Below are 22,542 nucleotides of genomic sequence, written 5' to 3'. Positions count from 1 at the left end.
TTTTCTGTCCGTCACTTTCCCCCCTGTTGCTGCTTCACATTTTTTTATTATTCAGTTACAAGCGCACAGCTTTTTTTTTTATTAACGTTGCTTTCCACCCGTTTTTTTAAATTCCTTTACGAGCGCTGCTTATGTCATGCCGCCTTCCTAAACAGCAATGCTTAACTCCCTTGTTTTCAATACGGCCACTTGCAGACACACTCTTCATGTACAACAGGATTCGTGGGGTTATTTTGTTTTATGGCTGGAAGAGGTAGCGTTTAGTTTTTTTTTAAAAAAGTGGTGTTTAAATAATTTTTCGCTTGGAAAACGGATTTAGACTTCATTATCATTGCAATTTTTGACATACTTCCAAAAGCATTCGTATGCTTCTCCGATTGAGTGTGTACTCAGAAGTACCCCATGGCACAATTAGGCACCGACTTAAGTGATTCCCGATCATCGTGCACTAAGTAGTCCCCCCCCCCCAAGCCAAAGCAGGCACCTACTTCTGTGCTTAGAGTGAAGGTATGGCTGGCGGACAAATCTCAAAAAACACGTTAACAGGGGTGACGGAAAATTTACGTCTTATCTTACCAGGTTAATCATGCAAAATCTCATATTTTACAAACACTCTCTCCCTTCCATCTCGCTCTTGCTCGCAAACACACTCTACACACAGGCGAGCGCTTCCTCCTACTGCCACATACCCTCATGCGTATCTCACCAGGTCGCTCCTCTCCAATCCCCAGCTGTCCCGGCACCCCCTTTATTGTCAGCCAGCCCTGCGCCATCTGCCGACCCCCACCATATTCTTCCAGGACTACAGACTTCGTTTCCTACCCCCGCCAGGACGAAGGCATCGCGGCAGAACCTTTCAGTCCCTGACGCCCCCTTCATACAGCTACTCCCTCCCCGCATTCCTTACCGTTACGCCATACATCGTGCGATGCCTTGCAGCGTGTCCCCAGAGCTCACGGGGAGCTCGGTGTACCTCTCTGCCCAGGCGGCCGCTAAAGGACACTTCGACCTCGGATTAAGACTCGAAGCCTCAGCGTGGATAGACGGCGTGTCTTCTCTGGCGATCCTCAGCTTGCGCCGGGACCGCCAATGTGCACGCTCACGGCATCTTGTGTGCTCCCACCGCGCTTTCAGTTTCGTTTCTGCCCTCCAGCAACTTCCAGACATCAATTAAAATGTCAAGAGAAGCCCCGTCATTAATCAGCTTCCTAGAAACAGACTGGAGGTTTCTGTAGTGGAAAGTTTGACTCATCCTATGGCAGCGCAGTGGGTTAAACTGCCTGCTGCTAAGAAAGTGTCCCACTAGTTTTTCTTTCCTTTGGCGTGCAGTTTACCTATTTTGTTTAAAAATGTTTCTCCACATTTGCGAAAAGTACTGAGGGTAGTCTTATGGGTAAGCTTCTTTTCTCACAGAAAATCAGAGAGCCTAGGGCGCATTGGACACACAAGAGCACTGGAAAAAACAAAGACGTTACACATGACACCGTTGACTCTTCTCACTTTCAAAGAACCAAATATATCTCATATTTATTTATTCCCACTGAGCCAGCATAAAGCAGTTCTTTATTGCACACCTACACCTCTGGTGGGTGGGCTGTGTTTTTAGGAGCCTGCAAGGCTTCTGAAGGTCGTGAAGCATTGGTGCAAGAAAAAATGAAAGTAGTTGAGGCAATATGAAAGATTTGTTGATGTAATACAGAGTAAAACGGCATTGTTCTAGGGCTGGAAGGAACGGACTCTGTCCGTATTCAAGTCAGTGGCGGCTGGTGACATTTGAAAGTGGTGGGGCGGGAAGTTATCGTGGTACTGCACTGAGGCGAGCGAGCGTAGCGAGCGAGCCCGAAAAACCTACCGGGGTAGGCTGCAATAGATCAGCTATTTTCTTCATAACAAGCGAAATGAGAAAATGAAAGGCTGTTAAGTACTTTCCCGTTGTGTTTCGACTGCTGAGCTTCAAGCGTGATTTGGTGAATGGCTTTGAAAAATTCTGCTACAGGTTATGGCAAACTGCAGTTTCTTGTTTTAATGACAGATAAGCAGCCCACTTCACATACACACACACGCACATCATTCTTGCCGTGGTTTGTTTTACTTGTGTGTACTGGTCAGACAACCACTTGTTCTTGTCCTTGCATGATACATGCAACAATTACGACCCTCTCAAAGGAAAAATCCTAGAGCGGGCCTGTATATGAAGCATGTACAGCCTGCCTGTTTGCAATGCTAGCGTTATTCTAAATAATGCTCCTTAAAATCATTTTGAAGCAAAAAGATTTGTTTTCTCTTCCTTGAAAACGGTGCAAAACATCACAGTTTGCAACTTGCTTCCTGCTGCATCACGTATCATCTCTGTGAAGAGCTGACACCCCACCACAAATAGCTTCAGTCTAGTCTTCATTTACAAAAATATCACCTACGCCTTCTTTGCCAAGTAAACCCACTTCTTGTGCCAATTCGACCCATCTGAAAATAACATCCCATCTGCATAGCAGACACCCAGGCTTACAGTGGCGCATAATGGAGTTCAGGAATACGAAAGAGGTTGCACCAGTGGCAAAAGTGAGATCGGTAATGTAAGGTATGATAGATACCGTGACGTAAAGTGACACAGCATAACAGAACAGAACCCACTTCTTGTTCCAATTAGACCCATCTGAAAATACCATGCGATCTGCATACCGGACACTTCCAGTTTACAGCAGCGCATAATGGAGCTCAGGAATGAAAGGTTGCACCAGAGGCAAAAGTGATACCTGTAAAGTAACGTCACCTAATATAGATAACGTAACGTAACACAGCATAACATAACAACTGAAGACACAGGGTTTGAAAGTTAGCCAAGCCAAGCACCCACCAATCTCTGTACAACTACTACAGATGCCCAAGGAAACTACAGAGCTGTCCCTTCTGTCTAATATTTTAATTTATTTTCATTTTTTATGTAGTTAGCGCTTTTCTAGCACTGCCCAGTTCTTCGCCCTCAAGTCTGCATAGGTTTTCACGTTTCGCCACAGCGCGGAGATCCCGCTAGGTGGCCACAATCCAGTTTAAATCATGTTGGTGTGCACAACTCTGAGGAGACCGGCACCTCTTCCAATAAGCTGCACACACAGCAGCTGCCAGGCCAGGGATCGATCCTCTGGCAGCCGTGTTTACTCGTTGCCTCCAAACCAAAATGCAACACTTTTGTGACAAATTGATCAAGTAGTAAGTACATCTCAAAAAGAGTTGGCTAATCGAGGAGGCTGCAAGTTTAATTAAGCAAAATATTGAACTATACAACTTCACTACTACTCGCGCAATACTAGCGGGAGAGGGGTGGAGGCCGCCGGGGGTGGGGGGGATTACAATTTAAAAAAGAAAGCTAAACTTTAGCTTACCAGACCAGGTCCGGACCGCGCGGCCCCTCTCTGCTTCTCGGCCGGGTCCCGTTGGCGCCTCTTCTAACTTAGGAACAGGCAACAGCACTGGTTGGCAGCTCTAAGCCAATACTGACGCAGTGACGCTGCTCCAGCAGCGCCAGCATTGGCTTACAGCAGGGTGACTCACCGCCCGCCTGCCCATTAGGAGACCGAGGTTTGAGCCTTTGCTCAACCCTCGCTCTCCTAATGGGCATGCGCCAGCCACAGTAGACAGTAGTGCGCATGACTGGGCACGGAGCGAAAATTCGCCTCCTTCACCCAGCATGCGCACTGCTGCCTGCTGTGCGCTCTGCGCCACCCCTGGTCTGCTGCATGTATTGTCAGTCACTCAGCAGCATGACGTCGGACCGCCCTCCCCCTTCAGAATCTGAAGGGAAGGGCAGTCAGAGTTCATGCTGTCTGCTGAGACTGTGACTGACATGATTGACGCAGAGGGAGCTGCCGGTGCGGGCGGCTTGTGGGGCAACGCCCCAGCGCCCTTAATGGACGCACCGCCACTGATTCAAGTGCCACCGTCACTGCTTTGTCATTAGCTAACCGAGTCTGCCAAGGGAAACCCAGATGTCTGCCTTGCGATTGTTTACAGCATACCAAGTGAGTTTCCATATTGACTACAGCCCCAACCCCTGTCTTGCCTTACACTATAAACACAGAGGATGCAAGCATCAAGGACTGCCAAAAGTGCACCTGACATATTTTTACATGCAGGGTAAATTCCAGGTCAACCTGTGGAATCACAACCAACAAGCATTTGCAATGCAATAGGTCTTGCATTTGCGAGAGTTTGAGCAATTGGCATTGTAAACGACCGCCTTTTATTTATGTGTTTGAAAACTTGCAAACGGTGTGCAAATACGCACTTTGTACTTATAGAAGCAAGACTGGCAGTAAAAGAGGCGCAGTTACTGCCAGCCTTACTTCTCGTAAGCAAGGACTATAAGCACCGCTTGCACGTTTTCAAAACACATAATTAAAAGCATTGTCATTTACAATGCCAATAGCTCAAACTCTCGCAAATGCGAGACCTATTGCATTGCAAATGCTTGTTTACCACTGTTAAGGCTATCTTAGCAAAGGTTTCACCCCATTAGTACCATTCAAATAAAGCAATAAGCTACTGAAAAGTGACTAGTTAACCTAGCAAAGGGTCTTCCACTGTGCAACGACACATCTTGCTGCGTTTTTAGTAACTTTTAATCCGTTTGAGCTAGAAACTGTTTTCTTGATGAAATATTCAAATTATGCAGCAGATGATGGATTATGCGGCAAGTCATAACTATGCCAAAAGCGCCGCGAGCACAGAGTCGCATTATTTATGCAGCTTTGCTGACGGCGCTGTTTAAGAATAAAAATATATAAATCCTGACTCCCACGGTAAATCGGTAATACCACACAAATAAGATTCATTAAAGTAACCTCGATGACAGACATTCTCCGTTTTGGGGCAGTCTGCCACGAAAACATTCCCGGACCAAATCCCACATATTTGCAAATTGACTTTTTTCTTTCATCTCTTCTCCGGTTGAGCAAATCCTGGCTGCTGCAGCTGTTTGGGGGGCGTTTCTGCTCCAGGACAGGTTTCCCCTGTGCTGCTGGGACTTGTGATCCTGGACAGGTTCCAGTTCACAGATGTGGCAGGTAGGTGGCGACGCGAGCACATTTCGCGCATTTCATTTAAATCATTACTTGTGCTTTGCCCCCCTTCCCCGGCGGGCCGGGAGAGCCGTCCCTGGCATCCGCAGGTGGTTGGGCTACGGCGTGTGTTTGTCTTTCTTTCTGTTCCCAAGTTTTTCCCAGTGTGGCTGTCAGCTCTCCTCCCCTCCCCCTTCAGAGGCAGTGTGTGTGGAGAGGCTTACTGTTGTTCTTTCGTTTGTTTTTTTGGCGAGAGGGCTGTCTGGGCTGTGCTCCTATGGCCAGGGGGTGGGGAGGAGAGCGAGGAGGCAGGCTTTCGCTTTCCTGTTTGAATTTGAACACACAAGGTAGCAGCGGAGCTCGGCAGTGGAGTCCTGTCAGCAACTTCCAACTTAGCCCAGACACTGCTCCATGCGCACGGCTCGGGAAATTGTGCTTTTTCCTGCGTATGGGGTTGGCCCCTGTGTCTTTTAAATAGAGATTTATTAAAATACAAATCTTTTTTTTACAAGGATAAACTATCTTGCATACTAAGCATCGGTTTCCAGCCGCAGCACAAAACACATACGAAGTGACAACAAACCCTGGTTTCTGCTTCCTGCCTGTGAGGGAAACACACCAGCAGGAAACCACCGGGCCTCCGAAGAACTACGGGACAGCACAAAGGACACCTGGAAGTGGTGGGATTTTTATTTCGGATTTTTCTGGTTCTCCCACATGGGGATGCGCTGTGGCCCCTGAAGGGTTTCTCGGGAGCCTGCCGCCGGGATGCCTTTCCACAAGCGGGCTGTGGGGCCCGGTGGCCGCAGCCCGGCGGGGCCCGGGGTGCCGGTGGGCTCGCTGCAGGAGGTGAGCGCCCGATCCCTGCTGCTGGTTCTGCGGCAGCTGTCCGAGCTCTCCCGCCAGGCAGGCAGCATCTTCGAGGAGCTAGAGGCGGAGGCTGGCGCGGTGTGCCTGCGGGGGGCCCGTCTGGAGCGCCGCCTCGGAGCCCTGGTGCAAAGCACCCGCCGCCTGGACCACCGGAAGGTGCCCGTCCGTAAGTGATGCGCTTTTCTGCCTTGTTCAAAGTCCACACGTTATCTTTGAGTGTGTAAACCTCCAAATGTAGAAACACGTGTTGAGGCTCAGAAGAGCTACTAGTGGCATTTAAGCTTCCAAACAGTACTTCTAGTGACACTTTTTAATATGTTTTTTACATTTCGCAATTGTTGGATCACATCAGTGAGACGTTATAGCGCATTGTATAGGGACAGTTAAATATGCATGGCAGTTGTAGCCTCTCATATATACGTTTATATTTAAATGTACATCTCCCTAAGTGGGGTGCCGAAGCACGTTTTCGGACGGCTCGAGTTACACCGCGGTGGAGTGTGTGGTTGGCATAGTGGTGCATATGTTATGATGCTGTGTGTGAAGCCTTTTGGTGTCGTGCCGAGCGACCAGAGAGATGCTCTTGTCTGACTCTTGGCGCAGTGTTTAGTAGCGTGATAGTCAGTGCAACACCACTGCATTTATGTGATGCCACATATTCCATCATTTGATGCATAATTTACAGATTTTAATAAAAAAGTTACTAAAAGCACTCCCATGTGAATGTACCATTTAATTATTACATTGATACTAACTAGGTAAAACTTTTGCCCCAACAGTGTTAACGTGTAAAAAAGACAAACTTGTGAAGCAATTTTGCCACAAAATGTGCTGAATTACGTTGCATAATGTACCTTTTCTTGCTGCATAATTTGGTCAACCCAGGTCTGTAACTGTGTCTTCCCCTGTCGTGTAGTGGCCCTGGTCATAGGTGTATCCAAGAAAGGAAAGAGATTGCTGTAGAGGACAAAGTTATGTAAATCAGACACCTGGAGTAGGTAGCCGCTTGCTGTGCCAAGGGGGCCTTTTATCATTAAACTGTATCCTTCTACTCTTGTTCCAAAGGCTTTGTATCATGGGTCATTCTTGGTACCACAGGGATGTTATGTTATCTTGTGTTATGACGATTTGTGTAGCGCACTAATCACCCGTGACGGTATCCAGGCGCTTGAGCAGGTGTGTAGTCCCCTCAAAGTTACTCGAAGCCAGGTCTTCCACCTCTTGCAGAACTCAAGATGTAAGGACGAGGCTTTGATGTGTTGAGGGAGGTCGCTCCATGTTCTGGGTGCTATGCAGGAGAATGAGTAGCCTTCTGCATAAGCAGTCTTGTGCATCAACATATTTCCTCTTTGACACAGAATGGGTAAAATCCTCTGGTACATCAGGCCCATAGGCCCTTATTCAGGCTGCTGCCCCAGAGAAGGGTTGATTGAGTGTTAAATTCCTTTCTTGACTGTGGAGGCACTGCTTAACAGGACTGCGGTGTGTTTAATCATACAGCACTGGCAAGTGTAATGTTTTAACGGGAGAGTAGTGACACTTCACATCTGTATTTTAAAGGGCAGTATTGGCTCCTCTCAACATTGCTGCCACACAATTTATTGAGAATGCCGGGGTTTGTGTGGTCGGCTGTCCTTGTAATGGCCAGCGCAAGCACTTTGCAGAAGAACCAGTATACATTTAGGGGACCACACTGGCATGTAGACTGTCAGATGTGTACAGAATACTAGTAGTACAGACGGTTGACCACATGATGATGGTCCCTGATTCTTCTTCCAGCTTGAGGTACATCAGAGTATTGTCATTTCTGTTATACCCATTGTTGTAACCTTTCACTCTGTCCTGGAGTCTTGAGTAGGTGTCAAAGAGATTGAGCCGACACGTCTCCAACCCACAATAGAGGACAAGCACTTCCACAGGACTCTTTAATGGCAGCCTAGGCAACTTAAATTCAAACTATGTTATTTGCAGTGTATGTTAAGAGCCTGTAAAGTAGTGGATTCTCAGGTTTTTTTTTTGGCAGGTTTGTGTCTGTTTTGGGCAGGTGTGCCAAAAGAAAGCATTTTAACACGAAAAACACAATTATTTGAGGTTAAACGTTGTGACGGTGCATTGAACCATCAAGGCTTGTTAGTAGGCAGTTGTCTTTCAAAGTTAAAGGCTAAATGTATGGAAGTGACCCGGAACAAGTGCATGTCAGGCTGACTATGAAAGATCCTAACATAGGGTGACAGTGAGTGACGTGGCGAAGATTTATACATTCAGACATGGTCTCCAGAGCACTAGACTGATCGAAGACCATGATGTCTGGCTCCCTGTGGCTAGACTTTGATACACCAAGCTACCCACATATGTAGGCTGCTTGTGCTGACAATAAAGGCAGTTGGCCTTGGGGTTCTGTCTCAAGTTTGACACTCTGTCTTCCCAGCAAAAATAGGCCCAGTCCCTTCCTTTACCAAATATTCTCTATTCCCAGGAGGGCTGTGGACATCCTTGGTAAAGGAGGGGGATAAAGGGCTTTCCCAAATTCTTGATCAAAGTAGAGCATACATTATCTGATGCTCTCCTCTGCTGTAGACACCCCGTGGAAGGGCAGTAGTGAATGACCCCGCTGGAAAAAAGACTTCTAGACTTTCTGAGACTGTTCTGGGCAATATGGTGTTCTGGCAGCTACAGGGGTGGCCATTGCTTGCTGCATATCCAGGAGTGTCATTTTTGATGTGCCTGTTTGAGTCACTGTTTTATACTGGTTCTGTCTAGTTATCTGAAGCGATTAAATGGGCGTAGGTGTCCGGATTACCAAGTTACCACGCCAGCTATGCCTCTCCTGGCACCAGCCGCACAGGCTGTGCCAGGCTGGCATACTTGACTGCTCATAGTTGTTAATTTTGGGTTCTGGGCTGCTGCAGTTGTTGACATTCTTTGCTAAATTGCTATGGTTGGCAACTAAACGTGTTTGCAGAAGAGAAGGGGGGATGGCTGAGAGAGGTAGTCGGGTGTCACTCTTTCCCCGGGTGTTTGCTTGCCCTTAAGTAGTGTTTGACAGACAGAATTTGTTTAAGAAAAATAAAACGTACAAAGCATCCATCTGCTTACCCAGTCCTTTTAATGCTTTGTACCTGTCGCAGACCTGCTTGAATTTATTTGCTGTTCGTCCCCTACCCCAGTTCGGTTGGAATTTGTCCAAAAGAGTCCTTACCCTTTGTGGGTAAGAATACTTTTTTGACCCTCTGACGCTACACTTCCGACATCCTCGGCTCAAAATAACAGCATCTTGTATTGTGTTTATTTAAGAATTTGAATATTGTTGCAGAACTGGATTTCCCTTTTGGGATGGATGAGGCTGGGAACTTGAAGAACTGGGTTCTAATCCCTGCTTCCGCACAGGTCTAAAAATACCTTGTGATGTTTGGTGAATCATTTCCTGCTCTTGAGACTAGGACTGTTGTACCTGTTTGTAAAGCTGTGTGATGTAAAAGCAGAGTAAATAGTGTGTTTTTACCACTCTCCAAATGGCCTGCACCCCTTGTCCATCCTCATCACTTCCTGGTTTCGCTGATCTAGTGTCAGCGGCGCCCTACGAACCAAATCCTGCTCTTTGCTTCTGCTAGCGTCTCTTGAATGGTTGCCTTGCTCTTTGTAGCAATGGTTGCATTCTATACCAAATGCCCAGAATAAAAAGACATGTCCACAACTATCTCCCCATTTAGGTTGTTGGGTCCATTTCTGAATTATCATTTACAACACATCTGTTTCCTACTGAACACGTGATCTAGAGAACTGGAGAGGGCGAGTCCATTCCAATGTTGCTGCTCGAGTTCATGCTGGCCACCCCTCCCCTGCACCCCAGCCTTCTTCTTGCTGCCCCCATGGCCTGCTGAAGTTTGTTAGCCACTTTCAGGCCACCCGCTGTTCTTCTATGCCGCAATATTCACTAGGCCATCTTCCTAAAATACCTGTGCTGACTTTATCCCACATCTACTTTGCCCTTTGTTGGTTTGGTGCTTTACTTTGATAGGAATAGGTTTGAACTTCTTTTGAGAAAACCACAACATGTACACCTTTATTGCAGAAAGATCACCGTTGAAAATCATATTAGCCAGTGACTATGGAGGCGCGAAATACAGGAAGATGCGCCAACTGGGTGACGGAGTGAATGAGGGTTTTTTGTAAAGCACTAAAAAGCAAATGACCGACAAAGCTTTATGCTATATTAAGCAGTTTGTTAACAGCATAACCTTCGCTAGTTCATTGGCCCCTTAGTCCTTTCAGTTCTTGGGAGCAGAAGGATCTCTATGGGTGTGAATTTATGAGACGGAAGGGTTTGCTGAAGGGGAATAGAAGTTCAGCCTTCTGCTGGCTAAAGTGTGTGGATACAGTATCTTGTATTCTGAGAGCTGAGTATGTGGTGGTCTTTGCGTGCAAACAGGGACTGGGGATGCATCCGAAGGATGTTGCAGAACCTCAACTTGACCTAGACAAATGAACATTTTCTCCTGTGTTATCCCGGGAAGCTCTGTGGCCACCTGATTTTCCCCTGCCCTCTTCAGAAGGGAAGCCGGAGAAGAACCTGGGGGTATGGTTTGATGAGAGCCTTTCCTTCTCATTTCACATCACAAAGTTGGCCGGTATCTGCTTCGGTCTTCTCAGGACTCTAAGAACGTTCTTTCCTCTTCTGCCTCTAGCAGCAAGAGAAACGGTCACCTGTGCTCTCATCCTGTCGCGGCTGGATTATGCCAATGCGCTTTACATTGGAATCCCTGGCTACCTGATAAAAAAGCTTCAGGTAGTCCAGAACACGGCAGCCAGACTTCTTCTGGGCATCTCCACCAGACACAGCGTGCGTTATCACTTGCGCTCCCTTCACTGACTTCCCGTAGCGGAAGGGGTAAAGTTCAAATAGCTGGTCTTAGCCCATCGCGCCCTGCATGGCTTTGGACCATCCTATCTGCAAAAGCGGTTTACCTTCTATGTGCCCTCAAGACAGTTGCGATCGGCATCCCACCGACTCGCACTGGTTCCCCGAATTCAGTTCCTGAGGCTGGGAGGCAGGTCTCTGACTAGGAGGGCGACGGCAGCATGGAACGCACTTCCCCTGGCATTGTGCAATATTGAAGACCTGACAGCATTCAAGAAAAATCTGAAAACTTATCTTTTCGTTTGCTAGTTTCCTTGCTCCCCTGAAGACATCGCGCCGGGACACTCAGGAATAGCTGTGCCCGTTATAAATCCAAATAACTTAACATAACATCCCTCTGTGGTTCTCTTCAGAGGGGTTCGTTTCCTGCAGCCCCCAGCTTTTATTTCCGTTTTGTCAGCCTTCTCTTGTGCTAGCAAGGACTCTTGTGCTCTTCCAAACCTATTCAGTTGCACATCCTACACTTTGTAGTGCAGTATTAGAGAATCGTCTTTTTCTGGTTTGGGTTCCAGTGGAGGGACCCGGTGCCACAGATTCTTGATTCCCTGGAGGTGGCACAGGTCTGTCCTCTTCTTGTCCGGTTTACTGTGGTTCTCAAGGATATTGCTTCTCAATCAATGCGACAAGTATTTCCCGGGCTAATGTCACTTGGTGTGATAGTCTTGCATGCCACTCCATTCACCTGTGTCTTTTTACCTTTGTCCTTGTCTTCTCTGTCCTCCCATAGCAATGGCCCGTGGCGTCCTTTTTCCCCCTCAAGTCTTCATGTTCCCCGGGCCTTGAGACAGCCTGTTTGGGAGGCTATCGCTAAGCCCTGCACCCATGTTCCCCTGTCCTCTTTTCAAGCCTGTCACCAAGAGTCGTTGTTTCTGCCATCCACTTTCTTCAAGGCTTCCTATTCCCTGTAATAGAAGAGTATCTACCCTTGAAGCGCTTTGTCATGTTAAATGAGTGGAAATGTTTTCTTGCATCAACTTCTGAGGTCTGATTTTTTTTTAACGTTTACTCTGTTTGTAGAGTGCTCCAATACCGTGTTGATCGGTGTCCTGGCCCTCAAGAACAGGTGCTAACGCAGAGACACTGAGAAAGAGGAGAACAAATACAGAGCTAATTTGTAGGAGATGAAAGGTTTTCAACAGTTTCCTGAGACTGATCAGTTTGAAGTTGGATCTCGGGACAGGGGCAAGGGACGTGCCAGTGCTGGCCATGAGCCCTAGAAGAGTTCTGCAACGATGAGGAACAATAGCATTATTGGCATCGGCTGAACGCAACTACCTGCTGGGGCCTTCCGCAGACACAGCTAGCTTAAACTGAGCAGAGACAATCCAGAGTCTTCATGACGAAGGAAGAGCGCTTTGAATAGGCAAATGGTTAGCCAATGAAGAGAGACCAAATGAGAAGACACTTGAGTTCTCTTGTTCAGTCTGAGACTGAGGTGTGGAGTATGTGGTGGTATATGTCTGTGAGGTAGGTAGGCAAGGTGAGAAAGAGAGAAGTACAGCAGTCTAGTCTTCATAACTTCAATGACTGGAGGACAGTTTTCTTATGATTGGTGGCCAAGAGATGAATAACTTTCTTGATGATGTTAGGACGAAGACACAAGCGCGGGAGTCAAACATGTCCCATGAGAATTCTGCAGATGAACTCCTGTTTTGAGGTCAAGGTCACGTTTCCAGACATTTTGCCTCTGTGATCAGAAAAGCAATGCTGAGGATTGCCACCTATTTGTTTGGCTTACTGCACGTGTACAGTGAAAAGGCAAAGCGGGTCATCTGAGGTTTGTTTTGTGGTGCATCAGCTGGCATTAGGCATATGGTTTGCACATTTTATTTTTTGCTTTGTTCCCTCAAGTAAAGGCCCGCTTGCGGTTTGTTCTAGTGATGGTTTTCTGAAATATGTGTGCTACACTTGCCCTCAAAGCCCAGACTCATTTTAGTTGAGACTCCAATTTCCTCAGCCAAGTGGATATTTCCAGTAAAGTCGCAAAGATCGTCTGATGCTATAATTCCACAGCTTTCACTATTACGAGGTCTGTAGCGCTGATCACTCGGTGTCTAAGCTATGGTCAACAGGTGCATATTCCTGCACGCTACATGTGGCGTCGCACTATGTTAGAGCCTACAAAATAGCACCTTTCTCAGTGACCTTGAGCAGTGCAACTACTGTTTAATCTGCATGTTGCAACAATTTATTATAGGTCTTGTTCACAAATGCTTAAAAACAGAGCAGCGTTTGCTAACAATGCAGTACTTAGCGCTCAGTCCCTTTGTAGGTGGAATTTTCCACTTCGGATATACTGTCATTAATTTGGGTATAAAACTAAGGGCCGTGACGAAGTCTCAGTATTAAAACAATCATCGGCAAAGCTAGTAGGTCTCGCCTTTGGGACTTATTGGCTTTGACAATGTTTTCTAGCTATGCTGTCCTGCATCGCTGATGGGACTTGGGTGGGAGGAGGCAACACTGAGGGTAGGGGAGACGAACATGGGCGAGAGACAACAACTTGGAGCTGAAGGGGTTGGGTAAATAGCATGGGCAAGAGAACAAAGTGGAGGAGAGAAGCACACGGTTGAAAGAGAGAAACTAAGTACAGGTGGTGTAGAGAAGCACAGGAGGGAGACAGCTGGAGAACGTATGCTCTGTTGTGGAGTGCTTAGACAAAAAGAAAAAAGTAGTTTTCTAAAAGTGAGCAGTGGAAGGATACAAGTAAATAGGGTATGCTACAGGGGAAGGGCAGAAACAAGTTGGATACAGTAAGCCATCGCGTAAGAAGCAAGCACTCGACGGAGACAATGATGTCAACTAATGTTAAGCAATGGGCAGGTTTTAGGCCCTTTGTAGTCCTACAAAAGGTCTTTCTCAAACAGACACATGTGTTGTCTAGTAGACAAGACCTAAATAGTGAGATTGCAAGCACCTCTCTGTTAACAGTTCAAGTGTAAATATAGATCCTGAGAGCAGAGCTCGTCTTTAAAGAAGGAGCTGATACTTAATCACAGGCCATTAATCCTGGAACATCCTACTACTGAGGTCCAGCCACAGCCCCTAACAGTTTAGAAAGCTACTCAAACCCGGATATTCTAATTTACGCTCTGGTGACCATGGCTTGGGTTAACTGTGCAAAGTCCCCAGAGTTAGTTTGACACTCACTAACGTAAAATGAATATGTTGCTTAATTAATCGAAGGAGCCATATCTGCTATGGTAGGCTGACATTCTGTCGTCAGAAAAGGGCTTCGAAATGGTAGTAGGGTACAGGATGCTTTCAGTCCATAAAAGGCAAGCAAAGTTTTACTCTTCACCAGTAAGCGCCCCGCCAGCAGATCTTACTTACAATACATTGGAATTCAAGTCTTGACTCTGCGTTCAGTAGTCTCTAGAGGTAGGCGCCATCTTTTCAGCAAGTTATTTGCAAGGAGGTCATACTTATCCTTATTGGAAATTATGGTGAGCAGGGCCAATCAGAAGGTGACTCTGTTGTGTAGGCCATCTTTATGTGGCGGTGACCCGCACGACCAGCTTAGAAACACCTCTTTCCATACTACCTGCGGATCAGTTTAGCGTACTCAAGCAGACCATTGTGTAAGCTCGCCAAGGACATGCCTTGTAAAATACACCCAGTCTTTAGCCTCGACTGTGACTTTGACCACACATGCTTAACTCTCTGTAGCGTCAGATACTTTTTTTCCTTGCCATTAACTGTCCTTTCCTTAGAATTACTTTGTGTCCCATTGGGTATCTCAGAATCTTTCCTCCCTTGATCGAGCCAGAGGTGGCTCAGTGACGAGTGTAACACTGCGGACTCCTCCTGCGGACACGTTTGTCAAGGGGTCCTATTTAAGATGAACATTCTGCAGAAGAAAGGATGTAGGGTGACATATTTTAGGAACCTGATGGTTGTAAAGTGCTGAAGCCTATGGTTACAGTTAAAAATATACATATGACATAAACTACCTATTTTCATAAAAAATTGCCAGAAAATGGAAATAGGGCGTGTTCACACAAATATAGTCTTTGAATTTGGTGGTTATTTGTATAGTTCGATTAGCCTTTTTATCATGTCCTTTTGATTCCTGGTTTTTAGAATACCCATTTGATTTCTGTTTGAGAAACTCATTAGCCCAGGGTTGCCAGTATAGGTCTTGGAGGGCCAGGTCTACTTCATATTTACAAGATAACCATGGACTATGTCCATTGTTTGCGTATAGATTTGTGGAATGTACTTTTAGCCTATGTTGATATCCTGAAAATTTGACAAGCCTCCACCCCTCTTCGACCTACATTGGACATTCTTGCCTTAACCCTCTCCAGATATTAAAATTCTAAACCTGATCTTGAATGGGCATTTTTATGCATAACCCAGAAAAAAAGGTTTTTTGATGATAAGTCGTAGGACGGCTCTGGGTCGTGGAAACGCTTCTTCCAGATGGGAGGTCCCTTTTAGTCTTGTGCTGTTCAGTGGTGAATGCACAGTGCCACATTGTACACCTGTTTGTGCATATGTCTTTATTGGTTGTCCTTTGCCAATCAACAGAAACATATTTTTATAAAGCTGAAACATCTAGTTTGGCTGAACTAGTTTCCAAACAGTTTGGGGGCCTTTGAGACAACTTAAGCTTTCCCCCAAGACTATTGGTTTTCTTTAAAAGTCACACTTAATATACATACATTGAGGGGCTTTTGGTCAGCTGGCTTCATCCATTGGTCTATTTAGTTGTAATTCACATTTTGCTTAGGTCCATGCAACATACAGCACTGGATCAACCCACTTTACTTATTGGCTTCTTTCACCTTGAGTGACTGCGCAAAGCCAGTGCACATTATTCACATCCACCTAAAAATAGTTACTTTCTCCTCAGTAACACACATGATACTATGTGTGCTTTTTTATTTTACCTTAAATACTGGCCTTTTATTTTGTCTGCATTTCGGCTCACAGTTAGACTGTGATTTATTTCCTGTCTCCTTTCTAAAGATGTACTTATAAAGTGTTTAAGTGACATTGTAACATTGTAGCAGGGTGTGACTTGAGTTCTTTTTATTAGGTGAGGATTTATTCTTGTCTCCCACACACATGAAAATCGTAAAATGCATGGCGCAACTGAAAATGCTGTTATGTGAAAAATACATGGATAAAAAAATTACCACATCAGTGACTGTTTTTTAAATGTAAAAAAATGGAATGCATGCATATGGCAGCCAGATTTAGGTGGTGGTGTACTTTCGTTCTTTTTTCTTTTCGTGCTACAGGCTTGCAATAAAAAATAAAAGAGAACCATTGTGTAAGCTGGCCAAAGACCTCGCCATTGACTATGCCAGTGCTTGTTTTAACGTGCTTTGAAGTTGCATATGTTTCTCCCACTTGTCGGCCCCCAGTGCGTCTTCCTCCGTCCATTTGTCTGCAGTATTTGTCCTAACCGAGTGTAGGGGTGTCAGTTCTGTTACCAAACCTGCTGGTAATTAAACTGTACGTTTCTTTTCCGAGCCTGCGCTCGCATTTTAAAGGAGCCGCCATTTGAAAAGCACTGACTGGGTAGTAATTTCTTAAGGTGACCCGGAAGCAGTGAGGCTTATTCTACAGTGAGTTTAAAGGGGCGGGGCGTTCTGTGGTCACCAGTGAAGAGTTGTCCCTGGACCGGTCGGTGAAGCAAAGGGTGGGTTTACAAAGAGTGGCAATGTGTTGAACAAACATGGCATGTTTGTAACACACTATATCACGCCTTCTGATTGTGAAATGGCAGATTTACGTGGCACCGAGTGGGCAACTCTTGCTCTTTCTTTTAGTTGCCATGTAGTGGTAATGGATCAATGTAGGTCCTCGTTGGCAACGTGAAGGAGTGCAGAGGGCTGCCCATTCGGTTTTATCTGCAAAACCAGCCATTTCGTAGCCGCAGCATTTCTAAAACGAGGGCCTCACTACACCAAGTTTCAGCGGGCAGCAAAATGTGAAAGTCACACCCTGCTTCTAAGTCTCATTTGATTAAGTTGGCAGGCGCATGTCATAAGCGCCAAGAAACCCCTTACGGACAAGCACTTTATAAGACCCAGTAATATAAATAGTCTTACTTTGTGAAGGCCTGTGACAGGAATGTTCTGTGTGTCCGCATTATGTAGCTTTTGCCTGCTGTTGCCAAGGTTGAGTAAGTCATGTGGTCGCCTCCGTTTAGTTTACAGGCCCTGGGTTTGGTGGGCACGCGGCTCTTTGCTGATGTTTTTTGCGGGGATCATTTAGTTTGGTTCCTGTTTTGGGGAAGAGTTGGCAACAGGCACTACCATATGTGAACTGGCCTTTACAGGTATACAAAGTGATGAGTGAAGGTACCACCCTGCGCAAAAGATGAGTGGATGTCTCATGCAAACGTTGGCAGTTTTTTTGTGCAGTTTTGCGTGTGTGAATGTATTTGCTTTGCCAGGCTGGTCGGAAAACCAAAACACAAAACAGAGGGAACATTTTCTTGGACCTACAACATATGTAAATGTTATTTAAGCCTACATGCAAAACATTTTTCCTCTGAGCTCCATGTTATTTTTAGGTATTGCGGTATTGGCACATGTTGTGTTTTCATTGGCAAGTGGTCCAATACTGTTTTGTTTTTGTTGTTGTTTTTATTTTTATTTTTTCTAATGGCTCTTGGTTTCTCTTGCTCTTCTCTGTCCAGGGTCCTGGTCGGCAGGGACCGACCCATCATATTGGGTCACGTTGCACAATATGAGATTTGGTTGTTGATCTTTTAAATGTGTGACAATGAAGGGGATTCTTCATTGTGTATTCTGGACAAGAGCTCTTTTACAGGCCAATTTTTCTTCTTGTTCTTGTCTGTTTGAGCTCAGGTTGGCTTTAAATAGAGCAATACGAGGTGAAGTTGAGGATATGATATGAGCAAGCAATAAAAAGTTGTGACTGTCAGTAATAGGGCAATTTTACCCTTAATTAGGTGTAACAACACATTTTTCCTTACTTGTTTTAACTTTGCCCTTATTTGTTATACACACATATTGATCGCACAGAACAGCTCCATGTATTCTGGCTCTTTCTCCCCATGTAACAAATTCATCACTGTTTTTCCATCCCAGAGCTGTTTGAATTTGCCTAAATAGTAATCTTTAATATTTTTGGTCAGTAGGGGATGGTGAGGTTGGGATAAGCGACAACAAATCGAAGGCTTTTCTCACCTTTTGTGATGTGGTTGGCTGTGTTCCGGGTGTCTAACAGTGCTTCCTTCACTTGCGTCCTTCAACATCTCTTTCCTTCTCTGTCGCATTCTTTACCTGTGTTATGCTGCTTTGGTGGGTGGTTTCTGGTCTCTGTTGATGTCACTCCTCATGTCAGGAATGTAGAAAACTCATCTAATATCCATTCTTTGGTAATCTCTCTACCACTTTCACTGGGAAGTTTTGCTGTGAAGTTTTTCCAGGACTCAACTGTCCTTCAGTTGAAGCAAATGTGCTTAAATGGCGGTGTCCCCTTCTCCCCACTAACCATCCTGTATTGTGAGCTCTACTTCTAGCGGTGCCTTTCCTGTGCGTTTCCTTTTAGGCCTGTAGATTGCACCATCATATCTACTAGTTCTTAACTTCCCTTAAAGGTCTGAGTGTTGGGGTTCTTAGACTTCAGTCATGGAAGTTGTGGTTGAAACTATTTGCCATGTTGGCAGTCTGCCTAGGGACTCTTCCTAGAACATCTTGTTTCTAGAGCTGCAAACTGTGCACTGCTGGGCCGTACAGTCGTGTTCACGAGATGTCGTACACATCTCTTTGTGCCTGAGGTGGGGTAGGAGTGCAATAGAAGCCAGGAGATAACACAACTTTTTCATTAGTGCCAAACGTCACCTTACGGTGGTTAAAAGTATAAAATAAAAATATGTTAGCATATTTTCTAAACCTGTGCTTGTATTGTACTTCATTTCAAAATATGATATAGAGAAATTTGAACATGTTTGGCATTGTGTAGATCTTTTTGACTTTGCATTGTTTGGTCTCGACTTTTATCCCTTGCATATTTTATCTTTATGCATTGTTCATTCAAATTTAATATCAAAGAAGATGGAATAATGCAGACTGTGAGCCCCAATGTTAAGCTTCTTGCAGATGAATAATCTTTCGGTTAGTGTGTCCTGGTTCATGCCTGTGTGTGGCTTTCCCTCAGATCCAGAAGTTCAAAGACCACCTGGCTGTGTCATAGGTGAGACTACATGTGTTCCGTAAGACCCCGGATGTGAGGTACTAGGTCTGAAACAGGAGGTTGTTCCTTCAGCGCTTCCTGAACTCTGCTGGGTAGTTTAATTGAAGAGTTGAAAAGTTGCGGGTGGGAAGTAATATGGAGGTTGAGGTTGGTACAGGTGCTCTTTGCAGACTTTTGTCCACTCTTTGAGGGTTGTATGTGTATCGCCGTGTCACGGCCAGGCATCTTGAGTAGGGGGATTCTTTTGCTGAGCAGAAGAGGCTGTGCGCTACTCCCAGCCTGCCACAATGGCTGCTTCGCAGATTGCAAGGACTCCTTTTCAGGCAGCAGCTTTGACTTGAAAATTTGTGGAGTCCTTCCAGACAGGATGGCTACAAGGAGCGGGGTTTGCGGTTGGTCCTGTTCCTGTATGCTTCCTTTTTGTCACGAACATCCCCATTTTTAATGGCACATTTCAAAACTCATTTATAGAATGCTCACATACTTGGTATGGTCGGCGGGGGGAGGGGGGCTATTGGATTTCCCATGTTCGAGTTGTCTGGTAGGCCATGATCTGGGTGCAGCATTGCTGCAAACATTGTTGCTTCACTTGAAGCATGCAGTAACCTCTCAGATAAGGGGTCAAGAGGGGACGGGGTCTTCTGATCCCAGCAGTAGCTCAGGAATCCTCTGGATACGGGGCTCCTGTATAGGTCAGAAGAACAGCTTTGGAATGTCATCCCTGCACCTGGGATGGGTCGTCAATACCGGCTGCCACCTTTTTTTTGGTTTTACCAATGCTGTGTTATCGCAGGTAACTTCTATCCTCGCCGAAGGCCGGGTGATATAGGAATGTAAATCAGAACTACAGCCCGGACCTCCGCAGTGACTGAACCAAACTGAACAGCCGGAGGAAGTCGCCACCGGAAGTCGTTTTTCCTCCCCTGGAAGCGCGCATATCTATTTTGAGGACTGTCCTCCCCCCGAGGAAGGAAGATGTTAAAGGGGGCCCGGGTGCTGCCACAATGTGCTTCAAACTTGACTGGGATTAGTGTATTTTTCAGGCCTCCTCCCACGGACTGGAGTTTATTAGACACCCTGCCTGCAGCACGCGCATGCGTGGCCCTTGAACTAGATGGCACTAATTTTTCCCCTACATTAGGATGGATTTTTCTGGGAATCTGTGGCGGTACTCTGTATAAACGTGAGTTGTTTGCAGCAGAATCACCAATGCAAACCTGCCAGCGTTCCCTTTGTTGTGGCAGCGGTGCCCACGTCAGCGGCCTTTTGTGACCTGCTGGTTGCGGGTTTGTGACAGCCCCTCTCTTTGTTCCTCTTACATGTTTACTATCCCATTTTAGAGTTCGCCGAGCAGCTGCTCGGGGCGTCTTCTCCACCTTGTCAGTTCCTGCTAACCTGATGCAAAAGCAGCGCTCGTCACGCGGCTGGGTGTGTCCGTTTTGGTGTCTGTTTTTGCAAGTGTGAGGCGTCTGCGGGAGCTCCAGAATGCACGACTGTAACCGAGACAGTGGGTCTGGTTAGTTCAGGAAGTGCCTTCTGAGATAGGGTTTCATGCCCCTCCTAAAGGAGAGAAGGGGCGACTGGGCACTGAGATGAAGTCCCAGCAGGCGGGAGCTAGTACCCCAGAGAATGTTTGGTCAGACTTCAGAGTTGTGAGATCTTTCTTCTGAGTCCCTGTTGACCATCTGAAACGCGGAGGAGGAGTCTGCACTTCAGATCAATAGCTTCACACAGACAGTTTCTAGTTCTGACTTGGATGGGCCTCCAGTGTATGTCTTTCAGCACAGGAAAGAGTTGGTAAAATGTTCTCAATAGTAGTTGAGTCCGCTGTGTGGGGTCGAGCAGCATTAAGCGGCACCTGTGATGGTTTTCTGACACTTTCACAGTCGACTCTAGACATGACAAGATCATGTGATGTTGCCCTTCCTTGGGTGAGGGCTGATAAGTATTTGATATTTTTAAGTGGACGCAGGTAGCAATTTGCAGTTTTGTCCATGTTGCCGCAATGTGGATCTAGAGATTGGTTGTAGTATAGGGGCACATTTAGTGATGTTTCTGAGTAGGAAATGCAGGAGGGGAAACGTTCAGCCTCTAGGTCATCAAGGAGCAGGCAGGGATGATGTTGCTTTCAAGTCTAGCGCTAGCCAGGACCTTGTTGATTTTGCTAAAGTTACTTACAGAGGCTTCAACCAGGCCTCTTCATCCATTGGTGTGTTGTCTCTGGTTCCCATTTTTCTTCTGTCTATTGCAACATACAGCATGGATGCAATGGTTCTAGCATCACTGTGAGTGACAGCACACTTCCCTTTCTCAATAAACACACCCACTCACAAAGAACTTCCCATAAGTGCCAGAGACTACTGTGGCTATATGAACTTTTGTGAGACCCAAAAATATTTTTTCTTTTAGCCAATGTTTTTTTTATTTTCCGTATTGATGAGGGCCCGGCAGCATTACCAACAATAACATTTTGTGAAAGCCATGACAAAACAAGCATTGAGCAAGCCAAAAGGCTCACAGTCAACGCCGCACCTATTGGCTTTGCCACGGCTTGTTCGTGTTTGGGATGATGAATAAGAACTCTTGCCGATTTAACATCCACAGGCTGTTGTTAATCCGCATTAGTAATGGTCATCAGGAACGAGTGCAGAGCATACCTTTTATCGGGGATGTTTTCAAGTGGAGTTGTGTTAATATCTACATATTGATGCATGGGAAACCCAAACTCTTCAAGAAGAGAACTCAAGACCTCAATTAAGTGTCCTCATTGGTGGCTCGCCTGAGCAGCGTTGTTGACAATTATTATTTTCGGAAGAGTATGCATAGTGAGTTTCCGTATCCTTTCATCGCAATTTTCTATGAGTGTGTCATGAGGTTTTGTCCCAGTTGACTGCTCTTCGGTTGGTGTTGTGTTCCATTTCTTCGCCAACCACTAAATGGGTCATTGCTCTATTTGCTGTTGTTTGAGTGTTGCTTTTCCATATAACGTATCGGTTGTACTAACATCGTTGTGCATCTAACTTGCTTGCCTGCACCGAGGTCTCCTATTTGTGCATCTATTTTTCCAGATATGGAACTAGTTACAAAGATCTCTATTTTCTCTGCAGTCCTTTGGGGCAACGCGCACTGCGGGTTCAGGAGCACTTACTCGTACACACCTGGGTATAAATGGTCCTGGATTACAGAAACTCCATGACACTAGGCCAGTACCTGGAAAGAACACACACTGTTCTGATACAGCAGAATATTAGAGGAACAGAATTTCCTTTTGAGAAGCTTTAAATCCACTGCATAAACATAGGACATGTACAAGTGGAATCGGTTGGCAGGGTGAGACTGGTGCAAGCTGCCAATTTTCAGCAGTGAACGTCAATGCAGTCTGACTAGTGGAATTGATGGAAAAATAATCCATAATATATGGGGGGAAAACACACACAACACACACATCCGTACATTGTATGTATATTGCAAGTTACCAAGGACTTCTGTAACCATATAGAGGAACAAGGCCGAAGGCCG

The 22,542-nt window shown here is 45.9% G+C and overlaps 1 protein-coding gene across 4 annotated transcripts in view; it reads left to right on the top strand.

The window, feature by feature from the left end:
• Positions 1-5,144: 5,144 nt before the first annotated feature.
• NHSL1 (NHS like 1) overlaps positions 5,145-22,542 on the top strand; it is a 454,242-nt gene continuing 436,844 nt past the window's right edge. For 3 of the 4 annotated variants that reach the window (XM_085612434.1, XM_085612430.1, XM_085612429.1), the window contains exon 1: positions 5,146-6,090. In XM_085612434.1, the coding sequence (XP_085468560.1) occupies positions 5,823-6,090 (268 nt within the window). In that variant the 5' untranslated portion in view covers positions 5,146-5,822. Of the gene's footprint in view, positions 6,091-22,542 lie in introns of all 4 variants that reach the window. The other variant, XM_085612435.1, reaches the window with a different exon arrangement.

Source organism: Triturus cristatus, chromosome 6, assembly GCF_964204655.1.
Source record: "Triturus cristatus chromosome 6, aTriCri1.1, whole genome shotgun sequence".
NCBI lineage: Eukaryota > Metazoa > Chordata > Amphibia > Caudata > Salamandridae > Triturus > Triturus cristatus.
The sequence above is the reverse complement of the archived record's forward strand: the minus strand, read 5'-3'. Positions and strand labels throughout refer to the sequence as shown.